Source organism: Hyperolius riggenbachi, chromosome 3, assembly GCF_040937935.1.
Source record: "Hyperolius riggenbachi isolate aHypRig1 chromosome 3, aHypRig1.pri, whole genome shotgun sequence".
In the NCBI taxonomy this organism is placed as follows: domain Eukaryota; kingdom Metazoa; phylum Chordata; class Amphibia; order Anura; family Hyperoliidae; genus Hyperolius; species Hyperolius riggenbachi.
Window position 1 is genome coordinate 90,440,793 of NC_090648.1, and position 23,204 is coordinate 90,463,996.

At 45.2% G+C, this 23,204-nt stretch overlaps 2 protein-coding genes across 6 annotated transcripts in view; one reads left to right on the top strand and one right to left on the bottom strand.

Annotated features, from left to right (window-relative positions):
* LOC137561048 (hepatic lectin-like) overlaps positions 1-13,163 on the top strand; it is a 34,029-nt gene extending 20,866 nt beyond the window's left edge. Inside the window, exons 7-8 of the mRNA XM_068272269.1 lie at positions 7,783-7,898; positions 10,830-13,163. Of these exons, the coding sequence (XP_068128370.1) occupies positions 7,783-7,898; positions 10,830-10,962 (249 nt within the window). The 3' untranslated portion in view covers positions 10,963-13,163. The remainder of the gene's footprint in view (positions 1-7,782; positions 7,899-10,829) is intronic.
* Positions 13,164-14,429: 1,266 nt separating this feature from the next.
* Positions 14,430-23,204, bottom strand: part of LOC137562822 (patatin-like phospholipase domain-containing protein 6) — a 119,779-nt gene continuing 111,004 nt past the window's right edge. For all 5 annotated transcript variants that reach the window (XM_068274551.1, XM_068274552.1, XM_068274554.1 and 2 more), the window contains one exon: positions 14,430-16,137. In XM_068274551.1, coding sequence (XP_068130652.1) covers positions 16,081-16,137 — 57 coding nt within the window. In that variant the 3' untranslated portion in view covers positions 14,430-16,080. The remainder of the gene's footprint in view (positions 16,138-23,204) is intronic.

Genomic DNA, 23,204 nt, shown 5'->3' on the forward strand with positions numbered 1-23,204 from the left:
AAGCTTCTGGTTATTTTGCTAACCACGTGCTCATGTAACGCTGGCACTGCAGACCGCGCAAAATAGTATCGGCTGGGAACCACATAACGTGGGATGGCAAGCGCCATCATGCGCTTGAAGCTGTTTGTCTCCACTACGCGATATGGCAGCATTTCGCAGGCCACAAACTTGGCTATGCTGGCTGTTAGTGCCACGGCCCGGGGGTCATTTGCTGGCAATTTTCTCTTGCGCTCAAACATCTCCGGGACAGACAACTGAACCGTAGGATCGCACACTGAAGGACAGTTGGTTGTTGTTGTCGTGGTGGTTGAAGACTGGGAAACGTCAAGAGGACTGTTGCGGAACCTGACATTGTCGTCTACTACGGATGTTTGTGCACCACGTAATGGCTGGGCTGCTGCTGAGGAGGGTCTGGTGACAACGGAGGCAGTGTTGCTGGGGGCTGGAAGCGAGCCGCTACCCTGGCCTTGCGTGTTTGACCACAGAGTGCTATGTTTGGCTAGCATGTGGCGGCGCATGCTGGTGGTGGAGAGGTTGTTGATATTTTTCCCCCTGCTCAGTCGGGTCCTGCACACCTTGCAAATCACCATGGTAACATCCACCCTGCAGTCTTCAAAGAAAGCCCAGACTTTTGAGCTCCTGCTTTGCTGGCGAGTTTGCTTCGTGCCTCTTTGGCGTCTCACTTCTACGGCTACGCCTGTTGTGTCCGAAATACCCCGCCTACTTTGTGGCACACGGCGAACTCTTGCAGCAGTGGGTTCTGCAGCAGACTCATCTGTACTGCTGCTATCCCGACGGCGAGGTTCTACTCGATAATCCGGGTCTGTGTCCACATCGTCCAAAACCTCCTCTTCCATCTCCTCATCTGTGACTGTGTCTGTGTGCAGTGGACTAGAGCTCCCCAGAACACCCTCTGCGCACCTCACTCCCATGTCTTCAAGATGTTCTTGGTGGACCTCCTGCAATTCCAATTCCTGCGCACATTGCTCAGGGATTTGGGTGTCTTCGTCCTCGCCTTGCATTTGAATGAGTGGTGCAGTTTCCTCGCACAAAGGTTGTGAATCCGGGCACAACATTTCTGGCTGTTCCATTGTTTGTGGGGGTAGGAGTGGGAATAGCTCCTCCGAAGAGCCCATTGTGTCCGGAAATAATTGTTCGGACTGGTTATTTTGCCATTGTGTGCATGGTGTAGCTGCTGGTTGTGTCGCCTTTGTGCCCACTGGCTCCTTGTAACTGGCAGAGGACCTCGTGCGTGACAAGGATGTGCTGGTGCTGATGCTGCTTAACCCGCTGCTGGACGCTTGAGAGGTCAACCAATTCACTATCCGGTCCTGCTCTTGTGGATTAGTTAGGGTTGTTTGTCTGGCACACATGGGTGGTATTGAGTGGGTTTTCTTAGGTGCTCCACTACGTGAACCGTCAGGGGAAACACCTCTTCCCTTGCCCCTCCCTCTTTCACTGGATTTCTTCATTATGGTTGTACTGATCCCAGCAGTACACGCACACTGACTGGCAGTACAGTGGCAATAAGAGAATGCTATATAGTATGTTATACACTGGTGACGGACGGAAGTACTACTGATCCCAGCAGTACACGCTGACTGTGGCAGTACAGTGGCAATAAGACAATGCTATATAGTATGCTATATACTGGTGACGGACGGAAGTACTACTGATCCCAGCAGTACACGCTGACTGTGGCAGTACAGTGGCAATAAGACAATGCTATATAGTATGCTATATACTGGTGACGGACGGAAGTACTACTGATCCCAGCAGTACACGCTGACTATGGCAGTACAGTGGCAATAAGACAATGCTATATAGTATATACTGGTGACGGACGGAAGTACTACTGATCCCAGCAGTACACGCTGACTGTGGCAATACAGTGGCAATAAGACAATGCTATATAGTATGCTATATACTGGTGACGGACGGAAGTACTACTGATCCCAGCAGTACACGCTGACTGTGGCAGTACAGTGGCAATAAGACAATGCTATATAGTATAAACTGGTGACGGACGGAAGTACTACTGATCCCAGCAGTACACGCTGACTGTGGCAATACAGTGGCAATAAGACAATGCTATATAGTATGCTATATACTGGTGACGGACGGAAGTACTACTGATCCCAGCAGTACACGCTGACTGTGGCAGTACAGTGGCAATAAGACAATGCTATATAGTATGCTATATACTGGTGACTGACGGAAGTACTACCGATCCCAGCAGTACACGCTGACTGTGGCAATACAGTGGCAATAAGACAATGCTATATAGTATGCTATATACTGGTGAGGGACGGAAGTACTACTGATCCCAGCAGTACACGCTGACTGTGGCAGTACAGTGGCAATAAGACAATGCTATATAGTATGTTATACACTGGTGACGGACGGAAGTACTACTGATCATCTCAGTGACACTCTGGGAATGTGATGTGTTTACAATGTAATGTTAATCTGATACCTGTCTCTTTCTATGTTCTCTTCCTGAGCTATTTGTATTGTGCCAAAAACAATTCCGGGCATGACCCCTCATGCTTGGCGAAATAAATGATTCTGATTCTGATTCTGATTCTGATCCCAGCAGTACACGCTGACTGGCAGTACAGTGGCAATAGACAATGCTATATACTGGTGGCGGAAGTACTACTGATCCCAGAAGTACACGCTGACTGGCAGTACAGTGGCAAATAGACAATGCTATATACTGGTGGCGGAAGTACTACTGATCCCAGCAGTACAAGCACGCTGACTGGCACTACAGTAGTATGGCTAGGAGGCTGGGGGGGCCCTGGCTAGCCGAGCTGGTGAGAGAGTCTAACCTGCCTGCCTACCCAAAGCTAAACCCAACTTCAAGTGGCGGAGAAATGACGCGGTTCGGATATTTATTTACCCGAACCACGTGACCCGCTCGGCCAATCGCAGTGCGAGTCGCGTGTTCGAGCCCGAACCACGTGACCCGCTCGGGCAATCACAGCGCGAGCCGAACGTTCGGGGGAACGTTCGGCCATGCGCTGTCAGGCCGAACATAAGTTCGGCCACATGGCCGAACGCATAGTCGAACACCACGAGGTGTCCGGCGGAGCCCGAACCGAACTCGAACAGCCCAAAATCCGGGCGAACCCGAACAGTGGCGAACACTGTTCGCCCATCACTAGTTATAACTAATCAAAGCATATCTAGAGTTTATCATAATATGTATGGTACCAATAAAGAGCAAATAAAGCAGTTGAAGGAGGGCCCCTACTCGTTCCCTCTGGACCAGGGGCCCTGGTGCGATCGCTACCTCTGCATCCCCCTACTGCTACTCCACTGCTACAATAATCCACTGAGATTTCATACAAGAAGTTAGGGCTTGGGCTTATGAAACAATTATAATTCAATAAAACTGGAAGGCTTCTTGATAAAATTGAGTGTGCCAAGAGGTATAATCAGGGCCGGTTCTCTCATGAAGCAAGGTGAAACATTTGCATCAGGCGCAGAGATTGCAGGGGCAGCATGTTTGTACTGTGTTTAAACTTACAGCATGCAGTCAGAGTAGGAGGAGAATCAAGAGGAGAGCAAGCGAGGTGAAGACGTCATCACTGTGGAAAAGCAGCTTGTTGTGCTGTGTGAGGAGTCTGGCAGTGAGTGAGGAGGGGGAAGAAGGAGAGCAACAGTGTTTCATTTGACTTGCACAGCAGAAGGGAGGAGGTGGCACTGCTGTCCTTACTGAGGAGGAATGGAGTGGCTGAGGGTGAGCAGTGTGATTGTCAGAGAGTCACAGCCAGCCAGTGTGCTATTGTGTTGGGCTGCAGCATGTCATGTGAGAACATTAAATAAAGCAGAGTAAATTGTCGGGTGCTGTGCGATCATTCCAAATGGGGGGTCCTCACAAGTTTGCCTCAGGCAGCAAAAAGTCTAGAACCGGCCCTCAGTATAATACGTTTTATTGAATGCAAATAGTGAGTGCATACAATGGGACATATTTTTTATGTATTTATTTATGTAAGTGTTTATATAGCGCCACCATATTACACAGCGCTGTACAGAGTATAATGCCTTGTCACTAACTGTCCCTCAGAGGGGCTCACAATCTAATCCCTACCATAGTCATGTGTCTATGTATGTATGGTGTAGTCGTGCATGTATCATAGTCTAGGACCAGTTTTATGGGAAAGCCAATTAACTTATCTGTATGTTTTGGGATGTGGGAGGAAACCAGAGTGCCCGGAGGAAACCCACACAGACACAGAGAGAATATACAAGCTCCATGCACATGTTGATCTGGATGGGACTCGAACCGGAGACCCCGCGCTGCAAGGCGAAAGCGCTAAGCACTATGCCACCGTCACACTAAAATAGAGAAGCTAGTTCTCCTGACCTTGGAGCTGCTTTGGACATTGCTGTTCCCCAAGTGCTGGGGCTTTACTACAGAGGAGAAACCCCTGCAACTTCAGGGGGCCCCAGAACTGTGAGGAGTCCCACAGCTAGTACCCTTTCCTTCCTCCAATAAAGGGGTCCATCCTTCAGATCAGGTGCTCTTGTAGCTACACATGGTATGACGACCCTTGTATGATGGGCCCCAGGTTGGGAGGGTCACCAGGGGTAGTCAAGGGAAGAGGTGTGACCATTAGGAGGGCTCATTAAAGTTTTGCTGGCGGCCCCATGATTTGTACTTTCGCCCCTGCCAGATGGTAATCTTTATTTGGTGGGTACATTTTAGTGATCTCCTGACCCTGGAACAGCATGAAGCCAGTGAGGACATATTCCTCTGCGGGATTCACAGAAAACATAATGTACTGTACTAAAATGAAAATCTACATGCATCGGGGATTAGTATATCTGCACTAATGACACAAGTATAAGTATAGACTTGCTGTTCAGGTCAAAGTTAAATGTGTCCCCAGTATCAGTTATTCAGCATAGGCCACAGAGAACTACAGTAAGTCGCAGCAGTGTTCAGGACACTAAGCTCGGGCCTTATTTGGGGACCTTCTGTAGAGGGATTGCAGAAGACTTTAATGTATGTCTGACCAACCTGTCTGCACTGATACTGCTGCTTTCAGGACAAACCTGTACAATGTAGAAGACCCACATAAATTGAGGGTGCACATTCTGCAGAACTGATTCCCACAGATTCCTCCAGAGAGATGTCCATGGGAGACCACTTTTAGTATTCACCTGCATGATATTCCATCAGTAAAACTGGCACCAATTTACTTACATTAACTTCCTGATTCTAGGTGCCTTTGCAGAGTTTGGTATCCCCACCAAGACAATACTGCATTACGGTATATCACCTGCTGCAGCACCTAAGAAAAAAAAAGCAGTCGATCTGTCAAACCAGAGGGGAAAGGTTTTCTTTTCCAGGGTAGCAGCAGGCACAGACAGTGATAGATGCTGACAACTGGTGCTCCAGACAACTATTGCATACAATGGCCTGCTGCTACCCTGTGACATCTCCAGGGGGGGGGGGGGGGGGGGGGGAATCAATTACACAAAATTTAAATTTTTTTCAAGGTGCTCCTGTTCACTTAAAAGATGTTTTGTAAGTCTGCTTATTCTCAGGGTGCCTTCACACTTATCCCTACATTTTAGGACTGTCTTTTTGCAATTGTTTTCATAATTGCATTTCTGCACTTTTTTTTTTAGATTTTTCACATTCGGTTTTCCATTTCTTTTGCATTTTTGATGCAAGTTTTTGCATTCTGATTGTTCCATGCATATCATGAATTTGGATGTAATTAACTTTACATTCGTATGTCAATTTTCACACTTTGAATGCGAAAAAGGGCATTTCTATTGACTTGCATCGTATGTGAGTCACATGTCTATTTCGATAAAAAAGCATACTTGCGGGGCCTATTTCCACTTGGTGCAATTGGGAAACAGATGCGGCACCCATGCTGTTCCAAAGCCACAACCGAATCGCCATAGCTGTGCCATGCATGGGTATAGGGATTCAGATGCAGCTTACGGAAGACTGCAGCCAGTGCTACTTCTTTTTTTATTTTTATTTTTCCCACCACACGTGATTTTTGGATGCAGCATTTTGATTTACGCTGTGATTCTGCATATGAAATTGCAGTTGGAAAACAGCCACGATTCACATCTAGTTGAAATAGGCGATACAATAAAAGCAAAGCGGGCAATTGCACCAGGGCCCCCATTGTCTGTAGGGATCCCCAGGCATCCCCCAAAGCCTCTTTCAAAATTCAATCTGAATAGCTTCTGGGTACTGCAGCCACAGTGTGCGTGCGTTTGCTGGTTGGAGGCAGCAGTAGGCAGGGAAGGCAAGGGAACATACATTACCTAATTCTGCGGCACAACCAGGGCCGGATTTGTACTTCTTACCGCCCAAGGCCGACTATTAACAGCCGCCCCAACCGAAACCGTATCCTGCCACCTCTCTCCACACACACCCAAAAAACTTTGGGCCGATGGTGTCCACTATTGCGGCTAATGCCGAGGTCTCCATGGCAACGTGAAGTGAATCAATCACGTCACATGGGGGAACTGGTCAATCAAGCGATCTACAGGTGATGGGCGTGGTGGGAGCCATCCACCACACACATAGTCAAAAGTGGCTCACAATTGGACATTGGGTGGGGTCAGCAACACGTAAAAGTGAGTCCTGTACCCACTGCTGTCTCCAGGGTAACAGCGCTGGCCATCAATAATTAAGAAATGGGTACTGTAAGAGGCTGCTTTCTGTATTCTGTACTATTTGCTGGTGTTGCCCCTGGTCCTTTCATCCCCCACACCAAGTACGTGAGAACCGGCCTTCTGTAACTGCCTGCAGCTGCTAATCATTGGACAAGGTCTGGCTTTTTGCTAGTCACACACTGCTCACAAACGTTTGGTTAACGGACTGCAGCTGCCTGTAGCACAGCACAGGCAAATGCCAGCTGGTACTAATAGTGTAGTTATCCTGATCACTTTCATTTGTTTGGACACTTGCAAATAATGCCCTGCAAATAATGCCCACTGTCTGCAGGCCGCCCCTTGTTTATCTGGTGCCCTAGGCCATGGCCTATGTGGCCTTGCCAGAAATCCGGCCATGGGCACAACCACTTGGTCTTGTTTCCCGATCCAGGACATGTTGCCATGGTTCCCTTCCTTGTGCTTCAAGGCCGGCTGCTGGGCCATGTGACATCACGTGGGTACATGTCTGAGAATAAAGAGGGCGGAGGGAGGGAGCACGTGAAGTCCTAGGTAGCAGCAGCACAGTTTGCAGCAGCTGCTGGGGAGGGAGAGGAAGAGAGAGTGCTGGGCCACCCACTAATATGGGAATACTGCTGTGGGGATACCGAACCACTGCCTGGCTTTCAAAGAATTACTGGTGTGATGGCCACTACCACTAAACTGGGCCACTCCCCACTCCCTCCCCCCCCCCCCCCCCCCCCCAACACCAACACCACAATGTCTAGACCAGGCATGGGCAAACTTGGCGCTCCAGCTGTTAAGGAACGACAACTCCCACAATGCATTTGCCTTTATGAGTCATGACTGTGGCTGTCAGACTCCTGCATTGCGTTGTGGGACTTGCCTGGCCTAGACTACCAACAATCCCCAACCCCATCATCACCACCACCAAAACTACCTGCAATGCGATCCGCATACAAATTCTTCTGAAAGAGGGCCTAGATGATACGTGTAGGTAATACATATGCCTAGAAAGCTTTTGCAGATGAGAGGTATGATAAAAAAACTGCTACCTGGATAAGATTAAATTTTCGTGAGTGTGAATTTTTTTTTCAAGGAAAGTGTTTCTGCTCTACTCTCTAGGATTTATTGCTGCAAGAAACCAGGGGAAAGTCATTCTGGATTGGTTTGAGAAGATTCAAGAGCATGTGGAACAATGACATGTGGCAATGGGTGGATGGAACTACACCAACATTTACGTAAGTATCACTGTGTAAGCTGGAATAGCAATGGTCTCTGGCATGCATTCGACATGTAGGAAGTCAAGGCACATGTGTGGCATCCAGAGGATATAACCTCTGCAGTGTCTACTGTAGAATACAAATCAATCAAAGATAGCTTTATTGGCATGACTAAAGGTGCCCATACACTCGTCAGATTGGCAGCAGATAGATAAGAAATGCATCTGATGATCTATCTGATGCGTTTTTAGAACATTTTTTACCAGGATAGAATTCCAATAGATTTCAGTTTGAAATCTATTGAAATTCGATCTGATGGCATTTTTTTGCCATCAGATTTCCATTAAGGCCAATTCAAAGTGATAAGCAATCTCATCAGATCGACCTAAATTTTCCACCCTGCAAGTTCGATGGAAATCCATCGAAATCCATCGAAATCGGCCTTCGATCGGTCGATTGGCCAACCGATTTGCAATCGACCGATCGATCGATCGGGATCGATCGGTCGGCCAGAAAATCGGCTGAGTGTATGGGCTGCTTAAGATTCATACAGGCATTGCCAATGCAAGGGGGAAATGGGGACATGGAAGGGGGTGGGGTAGGGTACAATGGGTTAGCAGTTTGTGGAAATGTTTTAAGGTTTATGGTTCATTTATGCTCCTCTCAGTCTGTAGTATGCTGTGACATAGGGCTTGATTCACAAAGCGGTGCTAACTGTTAGCATGCTTGTGAAAAGCCTCATATCACATGTAAAACCCCTTAGTGCGCCCTAATTAACGTTTATGTGGAAAGTCCCGCGCGCAAAGGCTGGTGCGCGCGAAACGTCGCGACAACGGTGCACCCGCTTCGCCTATAAGGGCGCATTGGATGTGATGTTAAGGTCGCATCCAATGCGCCCTTATAGGCGCATCTGGTGTGCCGTTTTATCGTCTCATCCCAGTGCGACGTTTCGCTTACACCGGCCTTTGCACGCGCAAGGTTTTGTGCGCAGGACTTTGCACGCGAGCTGATTCACTTTTTTGTGTGCTAACTACTTAGCACCTTCGTTAGCACGCCCAAAGCCTTTAGGCGCGCTAACTAGGTTAGCACCGAATAGTGAATCAGGCCCATAGTGTGCAGCGATTGTCACTGTGGATCCCTCCTCTCAGTCTGTAGTATGCTGTGACATAGTGTGCAGTGATTGTCACTGTGGATTCCTCTTCTCCTTGTAGAATGTAGAGTTTTCTTTCATCCTCTAAATGTGTGAAAGTCTGGAAATAGTTCCACCAATTTCTTAAAGGTTTCCCTGGTTGAAGTATATTTGGGGCAGTGCAGCAGGAAGTGATTCTCATCCTCGAGGGTCTTCTGGTCAGAGGGTACTCAGTACCCAGAATACTCAGACAAATACAGCACAATTCCATTATTTACCTCTACCACCGATCCAAAAGATGTACCGTATGTCTCTAACCCCATAAAACAATCTACATGATACCACTGCAGGCCCGTTTTACACCTAAGATTAGAGTTGCAATGCATATGACCCTGCTGCATAGTGTGGCGACAGGGTCATATGCATTGCGCCCCCCCCCCCCCCCCGGCTAGTGACGTACTCCCTTGCTGGGCAGGAAGTTTGTCACTGCGATTCCCGCCGTTCACACTTGCTGCGTCATCCATTGACTTGCATTGCGGCATAATTCGTGCTGTAGGCATGAATCATGCAGCAACGTGCTGCAGACTTTGCTCGGGAATGTGGCGGTTTGGATACTTCCAGTGCACCGTGTCGCATTGTGTTAAGTGTGCAAGTCTCTATAGACTTGCATGGGCCTTGTGGTGTGGAAGTGAACGCCTGGCAACAGGAGAAAAAGGAGCGTTAACTTGTCTGTGCTGCCAATAAACATTTATAACATTTGGGTAAATAAGGTAAAAGTGAAAAAACTCACTCTAGTTTTGATACTCGCATTAGTAGAGGGCAGACTCTGAAAAGCACAGAGCATTCCCATTCCTCCGTCCAGCCCAATGTTCCAGCACCGTCCTCTGGTCTAGCTATTCGATGAGCTCCTGAGAACTACTCAGGTCTCCTAATATTTTGGAGGATGAGGGCATCCGTACTGCACATGTGTAAGTCTGAGCTACATATGCACAGTAGGGAAGCTCTCATCTTTAGAACTACTCTGGGGCGTGAGTCTTTCCAAAAAATCTATTTGGCCAAATAGCTGCACTAGAGGACAGCACTGGAGCAACGGCTCAGATAGAGGAACAGGAAGGCTCTATGCTATACAAAGCTTTCACTCTACAGAGGTACAGCGCATCCGGAAAGTATCACAGCATATCACTTTTTCAACATGTTGTTATGTTACAATGTTTTGGACAAAGTATTAAAAATAAACTGATAAATTACATGAAATGGAAATATGTGATACTTACCTATAAAGTGGGAAGGCTCTGGACCCTCCTTGAGACCGCCGCCATTGCCCGAGGCTATGGAGTGGGTAAAAAAATCTCCAACTCTGACTCCGACTCCTCAGTTTATGAGACTCTGACTCTGAATCCAGGTAACCAAAATTGCTCCAACTCCTCAACTCCATAGCCCTTATTAATATTTCTTTGACAGTGGCTAATTGCCTTTTGTCAATATCCAATCATCAGTCAGTGAAGTGCAAGTCTTACACCATGACGCTATATGCTATCTCCTGAGCAAATGAGGAGCAGTGTCAGGACAGCAGCACATTGACAGTTTTTCTGTTGTCAGGGAGGAGTGGTCAGCAATGGGGTGGGGCCTGGTGAGGGAGTGGGCTGTCACAGTAGGCAGCAGAAAAGGTATACCCAAGGGAAAAAGTAGAATGTGCAGCTACTGCATGTGCATATGTGTGAATCCACCATCTCATTCTTGTATTAATTCACAGGCATATTCACAACGGCTAAGAAGATGAAATTGAGAAATTGTACTTAAATTTATGATTATTTTTACAGAAACTGGCGTACGGGTGAACCCAATAATGCTGGAGGAATAGAAGACTGTGTAGAAATGAAATCAGAAAGTTGGAATGACGTAAATTGTGCTGAGACAAAGAATTATATCTGCAAGATAAACGAGCAAAGCTAGAATAATACCAGCCAGGGTGGAGAACTTTCTTAAAGTAAATCTGTTATTAAAGCGCAATGGAAGTTACCATGTCTACCAATAATGAAGTTCCGATATACTCACTATAGTGGTGATCACCAAACTATAATATAATACTAAGTCCCTAAGGCCGGATTTATACTTTTTGTGCACCTAGGCTGAGTATGTCGTGGCTCTACCTCTATGTGCAGAAGCACCCCTCCCATCCCATGTGCAGCCTTCTCTTCCATGTGTATCATCCATGTACTGTAGCTCCTCTCTTTCATGAGCAGATCCCTTGGGTTTCCCTTTTCATGTGTTGCTCCCTGTTTTCAGCCTCTCTATTTCATATGTAGCAACCCCTCTTTCATTTTTAGCTTCCCCCTTGTGCTACTGTCACCCAAGGCCCTGGCCTTTGTGGCCTTTCCAGAAATCCAGCCCAGTAAGTCACTCCCCTGGAACCTCTGGAAAGTCAGAGTGAAGTTATGACAACCCAATTTGTATATTTCTTTGAAGTAAATGATGTTGAAAAAATTACAGCCAAGGAATTGGTGTTACAGCCAGGAAACCAATATCTTAGAAGGCCAAGACTACAGTCTTCTAAGCTCTTATGAGAACTTTGATGTTTCTCCCTATAGGCAACACACATCTTCTGGGAAAAAAAACCTTGTGGAAGAGTTAAGAAGGATCACCATACATTTTGTAGGTGAATTTTGAGTTGTTGGCATTGAATAGTTATGAAAAGGCTCTCCCACCAGGCACAGTTGTTTCCCACATCATGGATCTAGCATGAGCGCTTGAGTATTGATAATGTGGTCACCAAAACACTACTACTTTGGGTTTGCAGTGCTGCTCCCATTTGTGTTTTTGAGTATATCTTTGTCATTTTCCCCCTTAATGATAACCCATTCCTCATGCTTAATCCCCTATTTAACAAAGCAGGTGATTTCGGCGCATAGCGCTGGCAGCGTAGCGCATGAGTTGAGCGCTGCTATAGCACTAGTGCTGTAGTCCGTGGCACGCCCAACGGGTAATACGGGTGACGGCGATCGCCAGACCCTGAATTACTTCTCTCTCCAAGTTGTTACAATTATCTGATACTATCCCCTTCCTGATGCCCGATCAGATTTGCGCAGAGCTTGCATCGGTGGATACTACACGTTACTAACAAAGATCAGGTGATTAATGACACTGATTGTAAGTACAGACACTGCCCACATAGGACTCTGTTTCCTTTCAGTGCTTCTACCACATGCCTAACTCTAAGCTGTATGCTCACCCACAAGGAAGACTCCTTCCTGATTCCTGACCTCAAACCTCTAACTCTAAGAACTAACTCTAACTTCCTCTATTGTATGCTATCCCTTCACATTAAGCTATTTTTTAACTAAATCTTCGTACTCACACTAGATTAAACCTCACCTAGCAGCAATTAAAGACAATCTCAGGTGAGTATTGTGTGCCATTGCTGAGTCAGCCCCCATTAAACAAACAAAGCCCCCAGGGAGCTTAGAGACCGGGATCCCGCTCAGAGACCAGAACACGAGCGTGTAAGTGACATGGGGTCATGTAAATAAATTGCACCACTTGGTATGCGGACCTTATAGATTTATTGGCCTTTGTAGAAACAGATGCATCGCTAGCCTCCAGGCAATACTTCCAGCTGTAGCTAATAATGGCCCGCTACTAACAGCAACACTGATATTTGCTGCAGCAGTGGCAATAATTTCCTCAGGAGTTTCTGAAACAGGCAACTCCCAACAACATGCCGATGATATGAAGCCCAACCCTTGCCCTGCAAGATGTGCAGAACTACTGTATTGCTGTCAGTGCTCCACATGCACAAATAAGACACAGAACATTTATATTGTGCTTTTCTCCTTGCAGACTCAAAGTGCCAGAGCTGCAGCTCCATGGGCACCTGGATCATAATGGTGCCTTGCCCAAAGACTCCTTACTGTTTCATATACTGGCTTGAGCCAGGATTCGAACCCTTGTCAAAGGGCTCATATGCCGCATCAAAGGCAACAGCCTTACTAGTACGCTATCCAGCTGACCCGCTGACAAGCTGACAAATGGCTTATGATGTATAGTATGTCATCACTCAGCTGATTTTGTTCACATAACATTTAATTATTTGTTATAATTCCATTTTTGCATGTACATGTTGTAACTTTTTATTAATAAAAACAAATGTAAAAAGATTTATGGATAAAGTACTACATTTGAATATTTACATTGGTTAACAGATCTTCATATCGACCCTCTCCCAGTAGGTTGTTGGGGAGCTCGGAAAATCCACCTGAGGTCAAGCAACGGTGACCATAGCTAGTCCATGCCATTAAAATCCTGCATCAAATTTCCATTGGTGAATGATAAGGCAAGGTGGCTGCAGGTGGATATTTCCAGCTTCTGGCAGACCAGTATACCATTGTTCTCATCAGCTGTAATGCTGGGTACACACTATGAGATTTTCTGGTCGATTTACTGTCAGATCGATTATTTCCAACATGTCCGATTTGTTTTTCGATCGATTTCCGAGTATTTTTCGATCGATTTCCGTGCACTTTAATAGGAACCCGATCGGAAACTACTCGGCAAACGATCGGAAAGCAAATCGAACATGTTGGAAATACTCGATCTGACAGTAACTCGACCAGAAAATCTCATAGTGTGCACCCAGCATAAGATGTAGCCAGCAGCTTGCAAATACACATCTCACAAAATCTCAGAACTTCCCTCAAACAATGTACATTTTATAGATGTTCAGGCAGGACTTTTTTTCCTCTGTACTGTACATTGAGGTTATACTGACTGGTTAAACTATACTGGTTATAATTAACATCATTTCCTAGCACTACTGGAAGAAGGACTTTCAGATACAGCAGCCTTTGTAGCTGGCAGGTTTATCAAATTCTTTTTTTCCCCTTGTAAATTTTCCCATACCCCATCTTACCGTATTTTTCGGACTATAAGATGCTCCTGACCATAGGATGCACCTAGCTTTAGAAGGCAAAAACCATGGAAAAAAATACATACTAAACCTGTTGCATCCTTGGTGAAGGGGCATCTTCTGGATTATGTCTCCTTTGTACCTCATGCCCCCTTGTACCTCTTGTGTCTCCCTGTGTCCTCCTGTGTCCCCCATTTGTCCACCTCTGTCCTCCTTGTGTCTTCCTTTGTGTCCTCCTGTGTCCCCCATTTGTCCACCTCTGTCCTCCTTGTGTCTTCCTTTGTGTCCTCCTGTGTCCTCCTCTGCATGGGCACAGTACAGGGAGTCCCCAACATTGCAGTGGGTTGGAGGTTTTGTATTGGCAGGTGTTCACAAGTCAGGAACTCCCTGCATTTGGACTATAAGACGCAGTGACCTTTTTCCCCACTTTTGGGTGAAAAAAAGTGAGTCTTATAGTCCAAAAAATACAGTAATTCATTTAACTGTAATTTTGGTCCACAAAAACAATATTCATATATTTTTTTAACCACAAATATACTTTATTTATCTTAAAAGAAGGGCAGCAGAAATATACACATTTTTTAAAACCGGTGTCACACTTCAAAGAAACTATAACATGTTACTATGCAGGAGAGTCTAAAGGAAATCTCAAATGAGAGGGATCAGGGATGAGGATGCTGCCATGTTTATTCCTTTTTTAAAAAGGCTTCCAGCCTAGTTACAGGACCGGTGCTACCATAGAAGCAAAAGGGGCAATTACCCAAAGGGCACCAGAGCCTTTAGGGCCCCCCAAGAAGTCTACCCTCAACTTAACTGTTGCTCTCTAAGGCCCCTACAGAGTCTTCGGCAGTGTAGCATCTCACTGTCCTGGTGGGCGCACACCTCTGTCAGTCTGCGGCTCCGAGCACTTCAGTGTTCATCCACCACTGGCTGCATCTTCTCTCTGACCTTCGGCTTGTTATTATGTAATAACATGCGTGGTGTCACACAGGAGATGCGCCGCTGTAAGGATGAAGTCGTAGAGTGCACAAAGTCGTGGACGGACAAAGGCACGCCCGCCAGAATACATGAGAGACTACACCGCCAAAGACTCTGCCAGGTGTCTGTCAGGGGGGCCACCGGATTTTTTTTTCCAGGGAGCCCCACTGTTATTAGAACTGGCCCTGCCTAGTTATTGGTCTGATCATAAGTTCTTAATGCTCTGTGTCATCACCTCAAAATGACTGTGTGAATTAGAACCACAAGTCACCCTCCTCCATATAGGACTCGAAAGATTTGATATCAATAAGACATTACTGATTTCACAAAATTCATGTCAAATTGGGGTACCACTGGCATTCCTTTGTCCACTCACTTACATCATACCCTAAAGCAGAGCTGCCCAAACATTTAGCTTGTGACCTACTTCAAAAATTACTGATTGAAAATTATCTAGCAGGTAGAATCTACCTAAAGATGTAACCCATAACTGCAGCACATGCACATCACTCAGGCAGGTAATGTGGGATTTACCCAGAAGTCCTTTGCGATATACCAGGAGATCACGATCTAAGCAATGGGCTGCCTGCCCTAAAGTACAATCTCACTATGGAATCACATATTAGATCCAAACCTGCATCCAAAGTGCACCAAAACATGCCGAGGGCAGCCGCAGTGGAGAGTCTGCAAATGATAACCACTATTCAAAACACAAATAAAGGCGATTGTTACCAGCATAGCACCAATGAAGATCTAAGACAGAGGGTGAAGGAGGGCCCCCATGGCCCTCTCTGGTCCATAGGCCCCAGTGTTGTTACACCCTCCGCATCCCCTATAGCTACAGCTCTGAGAACAGGTGTTCAAACTCCCCCGATCGCAGTGGCAACATGCTTGTTGGTGTGTGACATAACCGATAATGGAGACAAACAAAAATCAGCATAATAGCCAGGCAATTTCCTTTCTTTTCTTTTTTTTGCAGGGAATAAAAATGGCAGCCTGTATATCCCTCTTTTTATAGAAACTCTTTATAAATAACTTAAATTATTCATCAACAAAACATTCTTTTTTTGTATAATATTCAAATGTTATCTAACATTTTTTGAGGCTCCATATTATATCCAAAAAGAAATGCAACAGCAGCAAAATTATTTATTCCAGTTCCAGTGATAACTAACATTTCAAGAGATGATTCAGTTGGATTGAGTGGAGGCGAGCCATTGGTTTATTCTCAGAGTCTTCTCTTCATCCTAAAAAAATATAAAAATGGAAAGAATCAGGATTTCTACCTTCTCTGACATTGTTGTGAACTACAGAATTACCACATCTGTTGTGAGTAGGGCTTGACTTCTGACATCTGCACTGGTTATCTGGGTGCTCAGTAGATTGGTTGATAGGTAATGTATCCGCAAACTTTGTGAAGCTTTTTTGATGGACCTTAGCATCTAAGAAATGACCCAGTGTTCACCAGAATGAATATGGTAGTGGGTATGGAAGAGGCACACCTTACCGTCTCAGGTTGGGTGCATAGCCTAGATGCTAAAGCCGCATGGGTGTAAAATGAGAAAGTCCAAGATCGGCGAGCACACCAATGTCAGTAGTCAAGGATATTTATTCCTTATTGCATTTGCCAACCAAATTGGCAAATGCCATAAGGAATAAATATCTTTGACTACTGACATTGTTGTGCTAGCCGATCTTGGACTTTCTCATGCTCACAGAATGAAGGATCCAAGCCTCTAGACCTGGGGTCGGCAACCCGCGGCTCTTTTTCCCCTTTGGCGCGGCTCCTAGGCCACGGCTCAGCCGCGGCTCCGGTAGTGTATGTCAGTGGCTGCGGGGCGCGCGTGTGACGTGTGCTGCCGCTGGCCGGCAGCCTATCAGAGAGGCCGCCGGACCGGTGCAGTGCAGGGCTTTGGGCGGCCATTTTCCCGTAGCCCTGCAGTGTAATGCAGGCAGGACGTGACGTCGGGAAGGAAGAGGATCGTGGGAGTTGCGCGCCTCAAGGAGGTCGGGACCGGAGGTCGGGACAGGAGGAGATCATGACAGAAGGTCTTCTGACTAGGTGAGTAAATGAGTTTTTCTTTTCATATCTGCTGAAGGATTGTGCATATTGGGGTCAGATCTGCTGAAGGATTGTGCATATTGGGGTCAGATCTGCTAACGATTTGTGCATATTGGTGTCATATCTGCTAACAATTTGTGCATATTGGGGTCATATCTGCTAACGATTTGTGCATATTGGGGTCATATCTGCTAACAATTTGTGCATATTGGGGTCATATCTGCTAACGATTTGTGCATATTGGGGTCATATCTGCTAACAATTTGTGCATATTGGGGTCATATCTGCTAACGATTTGTGCATATTGGGGTCATATCTGCTAACAATTTGTGCATATTGGGGTCATATCTGCTAACGATTTGTGCATATTGGGGTCATATCTGCTAACGATTTGTGCATATTGGGGTCATATCTGCTAACGACTTGTGCATATTTGGGTCATATCGGCTAACGATTTGTGCATATTGGGGTCATATCTGATCCTGTATATAGCATTAGGGTAAGAAACAATATATGCAGTGTTAGATTTGTTTTATAATGGTTTTGCGGCTCCCAGTTTTTTTCTCTTTTCGAAAACGGGTCCAAGTGGCTCTTTATGTCTTAAAGGTTGCAGACCCCTGCTCTAGACCCTATTCTGTGGTCTACCAAAAAGCAGACTGGCACCTCTCCAGTCTCTATTAAACTCTACTGCCCATCTTATCCACCTCTCCTCTCGCTCCCCTGAGGCAGCCCCTCTCTGCCAATCCCTTGATTGCTTACCAATTACCCCACACTATCATACAAAGCTCTACATAAAATGTCACCTCCATAATGTCCTCATTAATCTTCAGATACCATCCCTCACGGAACATTCGCTCCTCCCAGGAGACCCTTTTGATATAAATGTTCTGTGTTTGTTTTGTCCTCTCACTCCTTCCTCACAAGCATCTCCTCTCCTTTGGAACTCTCTCCCACAGCCTGTCCGTCATGCTCCGAGCTTGGAAACTTTCAATCGTACCCTCAAAAGACTCCTTTTGAGACCAGCCTATAATTTGCTGTAGCAGTGGAGGCTCACGGCTTCATCTGTTAACCTCTGTGTCTCCTCTTCCTTATTGTTTCCACCCCACTATCCTCTAGATTGTAAGCTTGCAAGAGCAGAGCTCTCCTCCTATTGGGGTTGATTCATCAAGATGCGGTAATATTACTGCACAGCGCATGGCAATATTACCTGTAGTTAAGGACGGAAATACCTTGAGATACTCCAGTAGCATCACCCGCTGTACTCTAGTAGCGCAACCACTACTACCGTAACACAAACATTACCATAGTAACGGTTGCCCGTTACAATACCATAGTAATGGTTGCAGGACTACTAGCGAATCTCACGGTACTTCTGCATGTTACTACAGGAAATATTGCTGTGCGTGGTGTGTGCACGCTAATATTGACACGTATTGATGAATCAACACCATTGTTTCTTATTTTGTTGTAATTTATCATATGGGCATGTACCAATTTTAGTGATGTCTCAAACTGTCAAAAACCTGAGCGGTTTTTGCCTTTTTCATGATTGCTAACTCAGTAAAGGACCATCCCTTAAAGTGTTGCTATCATATAAATCTGGCATAGCGGGGTCTGAACCCTCTATAACAGTAATTATAGATTGACGGTATACCTTGAAATGAATCAGAGCACTCAGTGTATGATTTTATATAAAAAATTGTATTTGCTTATCATACAGCATATATACAAAATATGAACAGTTCCAAGTAGTGTTTCCTTCCTACAGTATTCCATCTCATCAAGGCTTTATAGCCAAGCGATCATCAATCTTCTAAGTACATTCAAAAAGTAATATAATGGTTGTGTTATATAGAATAGGATCAAAAATAGTCTCATCTGTATCAATAGCTGTGTATCTAGTAGCTGTGTAAAACTTGTAGTAATCTTCTTAACCACTTGCCGACCGCACACTCATAACGTGCGTCGGCAAAGTGGCAGCTGCAGGACCAGCGACGCAGTACTGCGTCGCCAGCTGCAGCCTAATTAATCAGGAAGCAGCCGCTCGTACGAGCGGCTGCTTCCTGTCAAATCACGGCGGGGGGCTCCGTGAATAGCCTGCGGGCCGCCGATGGCGGCTCGCAGGCTAGATGTAAACACAAGCGGAAATAATCCGCTTTGTTTACATTTGTACGGCGCTGCTGCGCAGCAGCGCCGTAAGGCAGATCGGCGATCCCCGGCCAATCAGCGGCCGGGGATCGCCGCCATGTGACAGGGGACGTCCTGTCACTGGCTGCACAGGACGGATAGCGTCCTGTGCAGCCCGGATCTCAGGGGGGGAGCAGGTAGGAGAGGGAGGGGGGAATTTCGCCGCGGAGGGGGGCTTTGAGGTGCCCCCCCCCCGCCACCCACAGCAGGCAGGAGAGATCAGACCCCCCCAGCACATCATCCCCATAGGGGGGAAAAAAGGGGGGCAATCTGATCTCCCTGCCTGCACCCTGATCTGTGCTGGGGGCTGCAGAGCCCACCCAGCACAGATCAATCAAACCAGCGCTGGTCCTTAAGGGGGGGTAAAGGGTGGGTCCTCAAGTGGTTAAAGAAATAGCATAAAAATAGCTTCTAAAAAAAACTTCTTGCTAACATCTTAACAAAACTTAATGCTGAAAAATTAATAAAGTAAATCACCAGAATATTAAGCATATTACCCCTTCTCTGTCATTCTTCAGCATCTAGAACCACTTGTGGGAAGGTAGCTTCTGCCTCATGTGTCTTCTCAGGAGATTGTTGGGCTTCTGCAAACTATGAGCTTACAGCTCCTACCTTTATAGGGGCAGGATGCAATATGGCTGCCTAATCTGGAATTTCCCTGAATCCCAAGTTCTAATTGGCTAAAACTTATTGCGTCAACTCGCTATCTTTGACATTTAAAATACCCATAACACTTTTTTGTTTTGAATATCTTAATCATAATATTATTGTTTATAAATTCCTTAATTACCTTATCTTGTGGGAATTAACGTCATTTGGAGTGCTTGACATTTGATATAGGGTCATTTCTGACGCAGTTAATTAAAAATGGATGTCACCAGCCATCTTGTTTGCTGGTTTGCCCCAGACATTGAGACTAAACAATGTCATTCATGACGCATTTCTGATAAAGTGTTCTCTGCTAATTATGTTGGAATGTCTTGGTACTTTCCCAGACATAAGATTGGTCAGGTTGACACTGTACACAGACCTGTAAGAGCCTTCAGCAATTTAAGGCGTATTGAAGCATACAGGGCTTCTAATATACTTATTTAAATATAAAGCTTATTATATAATTCTTCTTAAAACAATTACTCATATAAGAAATAATTGCAAATTAAATCTTAATAATATAAAATTATGTTTTATATATTTGTCTTTCTGATGAAGAAATAAATATAATAATGTCCACCGGCAGAGGTCAGCATTTCATAACAAATAATATTAATTATATAAGACTATAGTGGACAAGTAGTTACAGGCAGCACCCAACCATCTAGATGCGACGTGCTATTGGTCGTTGTCCCTCTGTCTCCAGGAACAGCAAGCAGGAACTCCAAGAGAAGAGACCCAGCACCGTCTTCAAGTGAATTATAAGCTCTTTTATTTATTTAAAGCATCAAAAAGACAAAAAGGGCAAGTCTGTGCGACGTTTCGAGAGGAGACTCCTCTCTTTCTCAAGCTGACAAGCCCTTGCTTGTCAGCTTGAGAAAGAGAGGAGTCTCCTCTCGAAACGTCGCACAGACTTGCCCTTTTTGTCTTTTTGATGCTTTAAATGAATAAAAGAGCTTATAATTCACTTGAAGACGGTGCTGGGTCTCTTCTCTTGGAGTTCCTTATATAAGACTATGAAACCGCCAGGTGGCATCATTGAATCATCTAACTAATTGGGAAAACACCTTCTATTGTTCATATTGTATAAAGCTTGTTCCCAAAATATCATGTGTTATCAGCTAGCTGAGACTAGAGCACATCAACAACCTTCCAGTCTGCAAGTTAAAATAATCTTCTAAGCTTTACAGCCTGGAATATGCTGAGATGTCACATAGCAATATATTAAAGAAGTACTATAACTTTACAGTTCACATTGAAATTTTGCATAGAACATTAAAACTTAAACCATACACATATGACAGCTTTTCCTGCATAAATAAAAACGTTAGAATCCTGACAAAACCACACATCACCTATGTATGTATTTGTACTTGTATTGCTGGATGCCCCGATTGTACAGTGTCTTGAACTTCTCCTGTATATATGTTCCCCAATATTTGTTTTGCACTATATACAGCGCTACAGAAGATGTTGTCGCTATATAAATAAAAAATTATAAAAAGCCTGTAATAGCTAGTGTAAAATGGGAGAGATGAGCGGGGCAGAGGGGGCGTGCTGATGTGCTGAGAAGCACGCTCTGACACGACCTCTCACCAGGAAGTTGAAGCGGAGCTGCCACGTGTTATGTGGCAGCTGTTCCTTTGATCTACGAGCCGGAAAGCTTGTAGAGAAGTGTTTTGTGAGCACGGGTCACGGAAAGGGGATTGCCGACTCTTGAGAATGGAGGAGAGAGAGAGGTCACTGTGGGGTGCTGGGTTCTGAAGTATACTGGTGCAATTGGCCAGAGAGCTTGTGGGTGCCTGCATCACTGGTGGAAGGAGATGGAGGAGAGGTGATCGGGGAATTGTCCAGGAGGGTGCTGGTGCGATTGGCCAGAAGATATTCCTGGAAATGACTTGTGAAAAGAATAAAGGGAAAAGTGGCAGACGGCGGATATTCGCGGGGTCCATGGAGGTGAGAGCTAAAGAAGGTGGTGAGGAAATGGGGGAGACCTCTGCTGAGAACCCTGATGCTGCTGGTTATTCGGGGAACGAATGTGTATCGGTTAAAGGCCCTGCAAAAAAAAGGAAAACTTTAGTAGGAGCTGAGATGGAGGAAGAGGTGGAAGAGGACTGGCAGGAACGGGTGAGATCTTTGCCAACTTTGTCTGACATGGAGGGCTTGGAAAAGTCGTTTCATAAGGAAATGATTGATATTAAAAATGAAGTTATAAATATTGGTCATAGAGTGGGAGCAGCAGAGGATAAGGTGGAGAAGGTGGAACAGACTGTATCCGATTTATCGTCTAAAGTTAATTTGCATAATAAGAAATTTGATGAACTGGTATCCCAATTAGATGATTATGAAAATCAAAATCCTAGGCAAAATATTAGAATAAAAGGGCTTTCTGAAAATGTTGCTGCAACAGATTTAAAGGGGACTGTTCTAAAGATCTTTAATACTCTTTTGAAAAATAATAGGCCAATTGAGATTGAAAGGGTGCATCGATCTCTGGGGCCTAAGAAAACTGATCATAAGAAACCAAGAAATGTGATATGTAGGCTCTTGCGCTTTGCTGATAGGGAAGAGATTATGTTTAAAGCCAGAGAAATCGGTTCAATCAAATTGGATGAGAGTGTAATTGATCTGTACCCGGATCTCTCGTGGAGAACTTTATCGATTAGAAGGACAGTGAAACCTTTATTGGAAGAGTTAAAGAAAGCAGGAGCTAAATATAAGTGGGGTTTCCCGTTTAGTTTGAGTGAAGATTTGAACGGGAAGTCTGCGATTTTGAGGTCAAAAGATGATTTTAAAAAGTTTAGCGAGACTTTAAAGATTCCTCTGGTGGTCTTTGAAGATTGGAGATGTTCTGATCTTAATGTTTCTTTCTCACAACAGGATAAGTGGCAGTAGAAAAAATAAGCTTTCCTTTTTCTGCAATAATGATGGTATATAAATGAATATTAGTTGATTAATATGATTGTGCTTGAAGATGAAACTGGTGAGGGGGAGGTGATGGGAGGGTGGTTGCTGAGTCTTCCCGGATCTCTTTTGGGAGTGTCGCTATGGGTTGGGAGACTGGGAGAATGGGATTCTCTGAGGGGGTATCTGGAGGGGATAATTGGGGGTTTTTTTTTGTTTATTTTATATTTTGTTGGTGCAATTTTGGTTTATTTTTTTGTTTAGTTTTTTCTCCTTCTGATTTCCTTGAGGCAGATAGTGGAGGGTGGGGTAGATGTCTCAATAAGGTGATAGTTTAACCACTTCACCACTGAGGGGTTTTACCCCTTGAACACCAGAGCAATTTTCACCTTTCAGCGCTCCATCCATTCATTCGTCTATAACTTTATTATTACTTATCGTAATGAAATGAACTATATCTTGTTTTTTTCGCCACCAATTAGGCTTTCTTTAGGTGGGACATTATGCCAA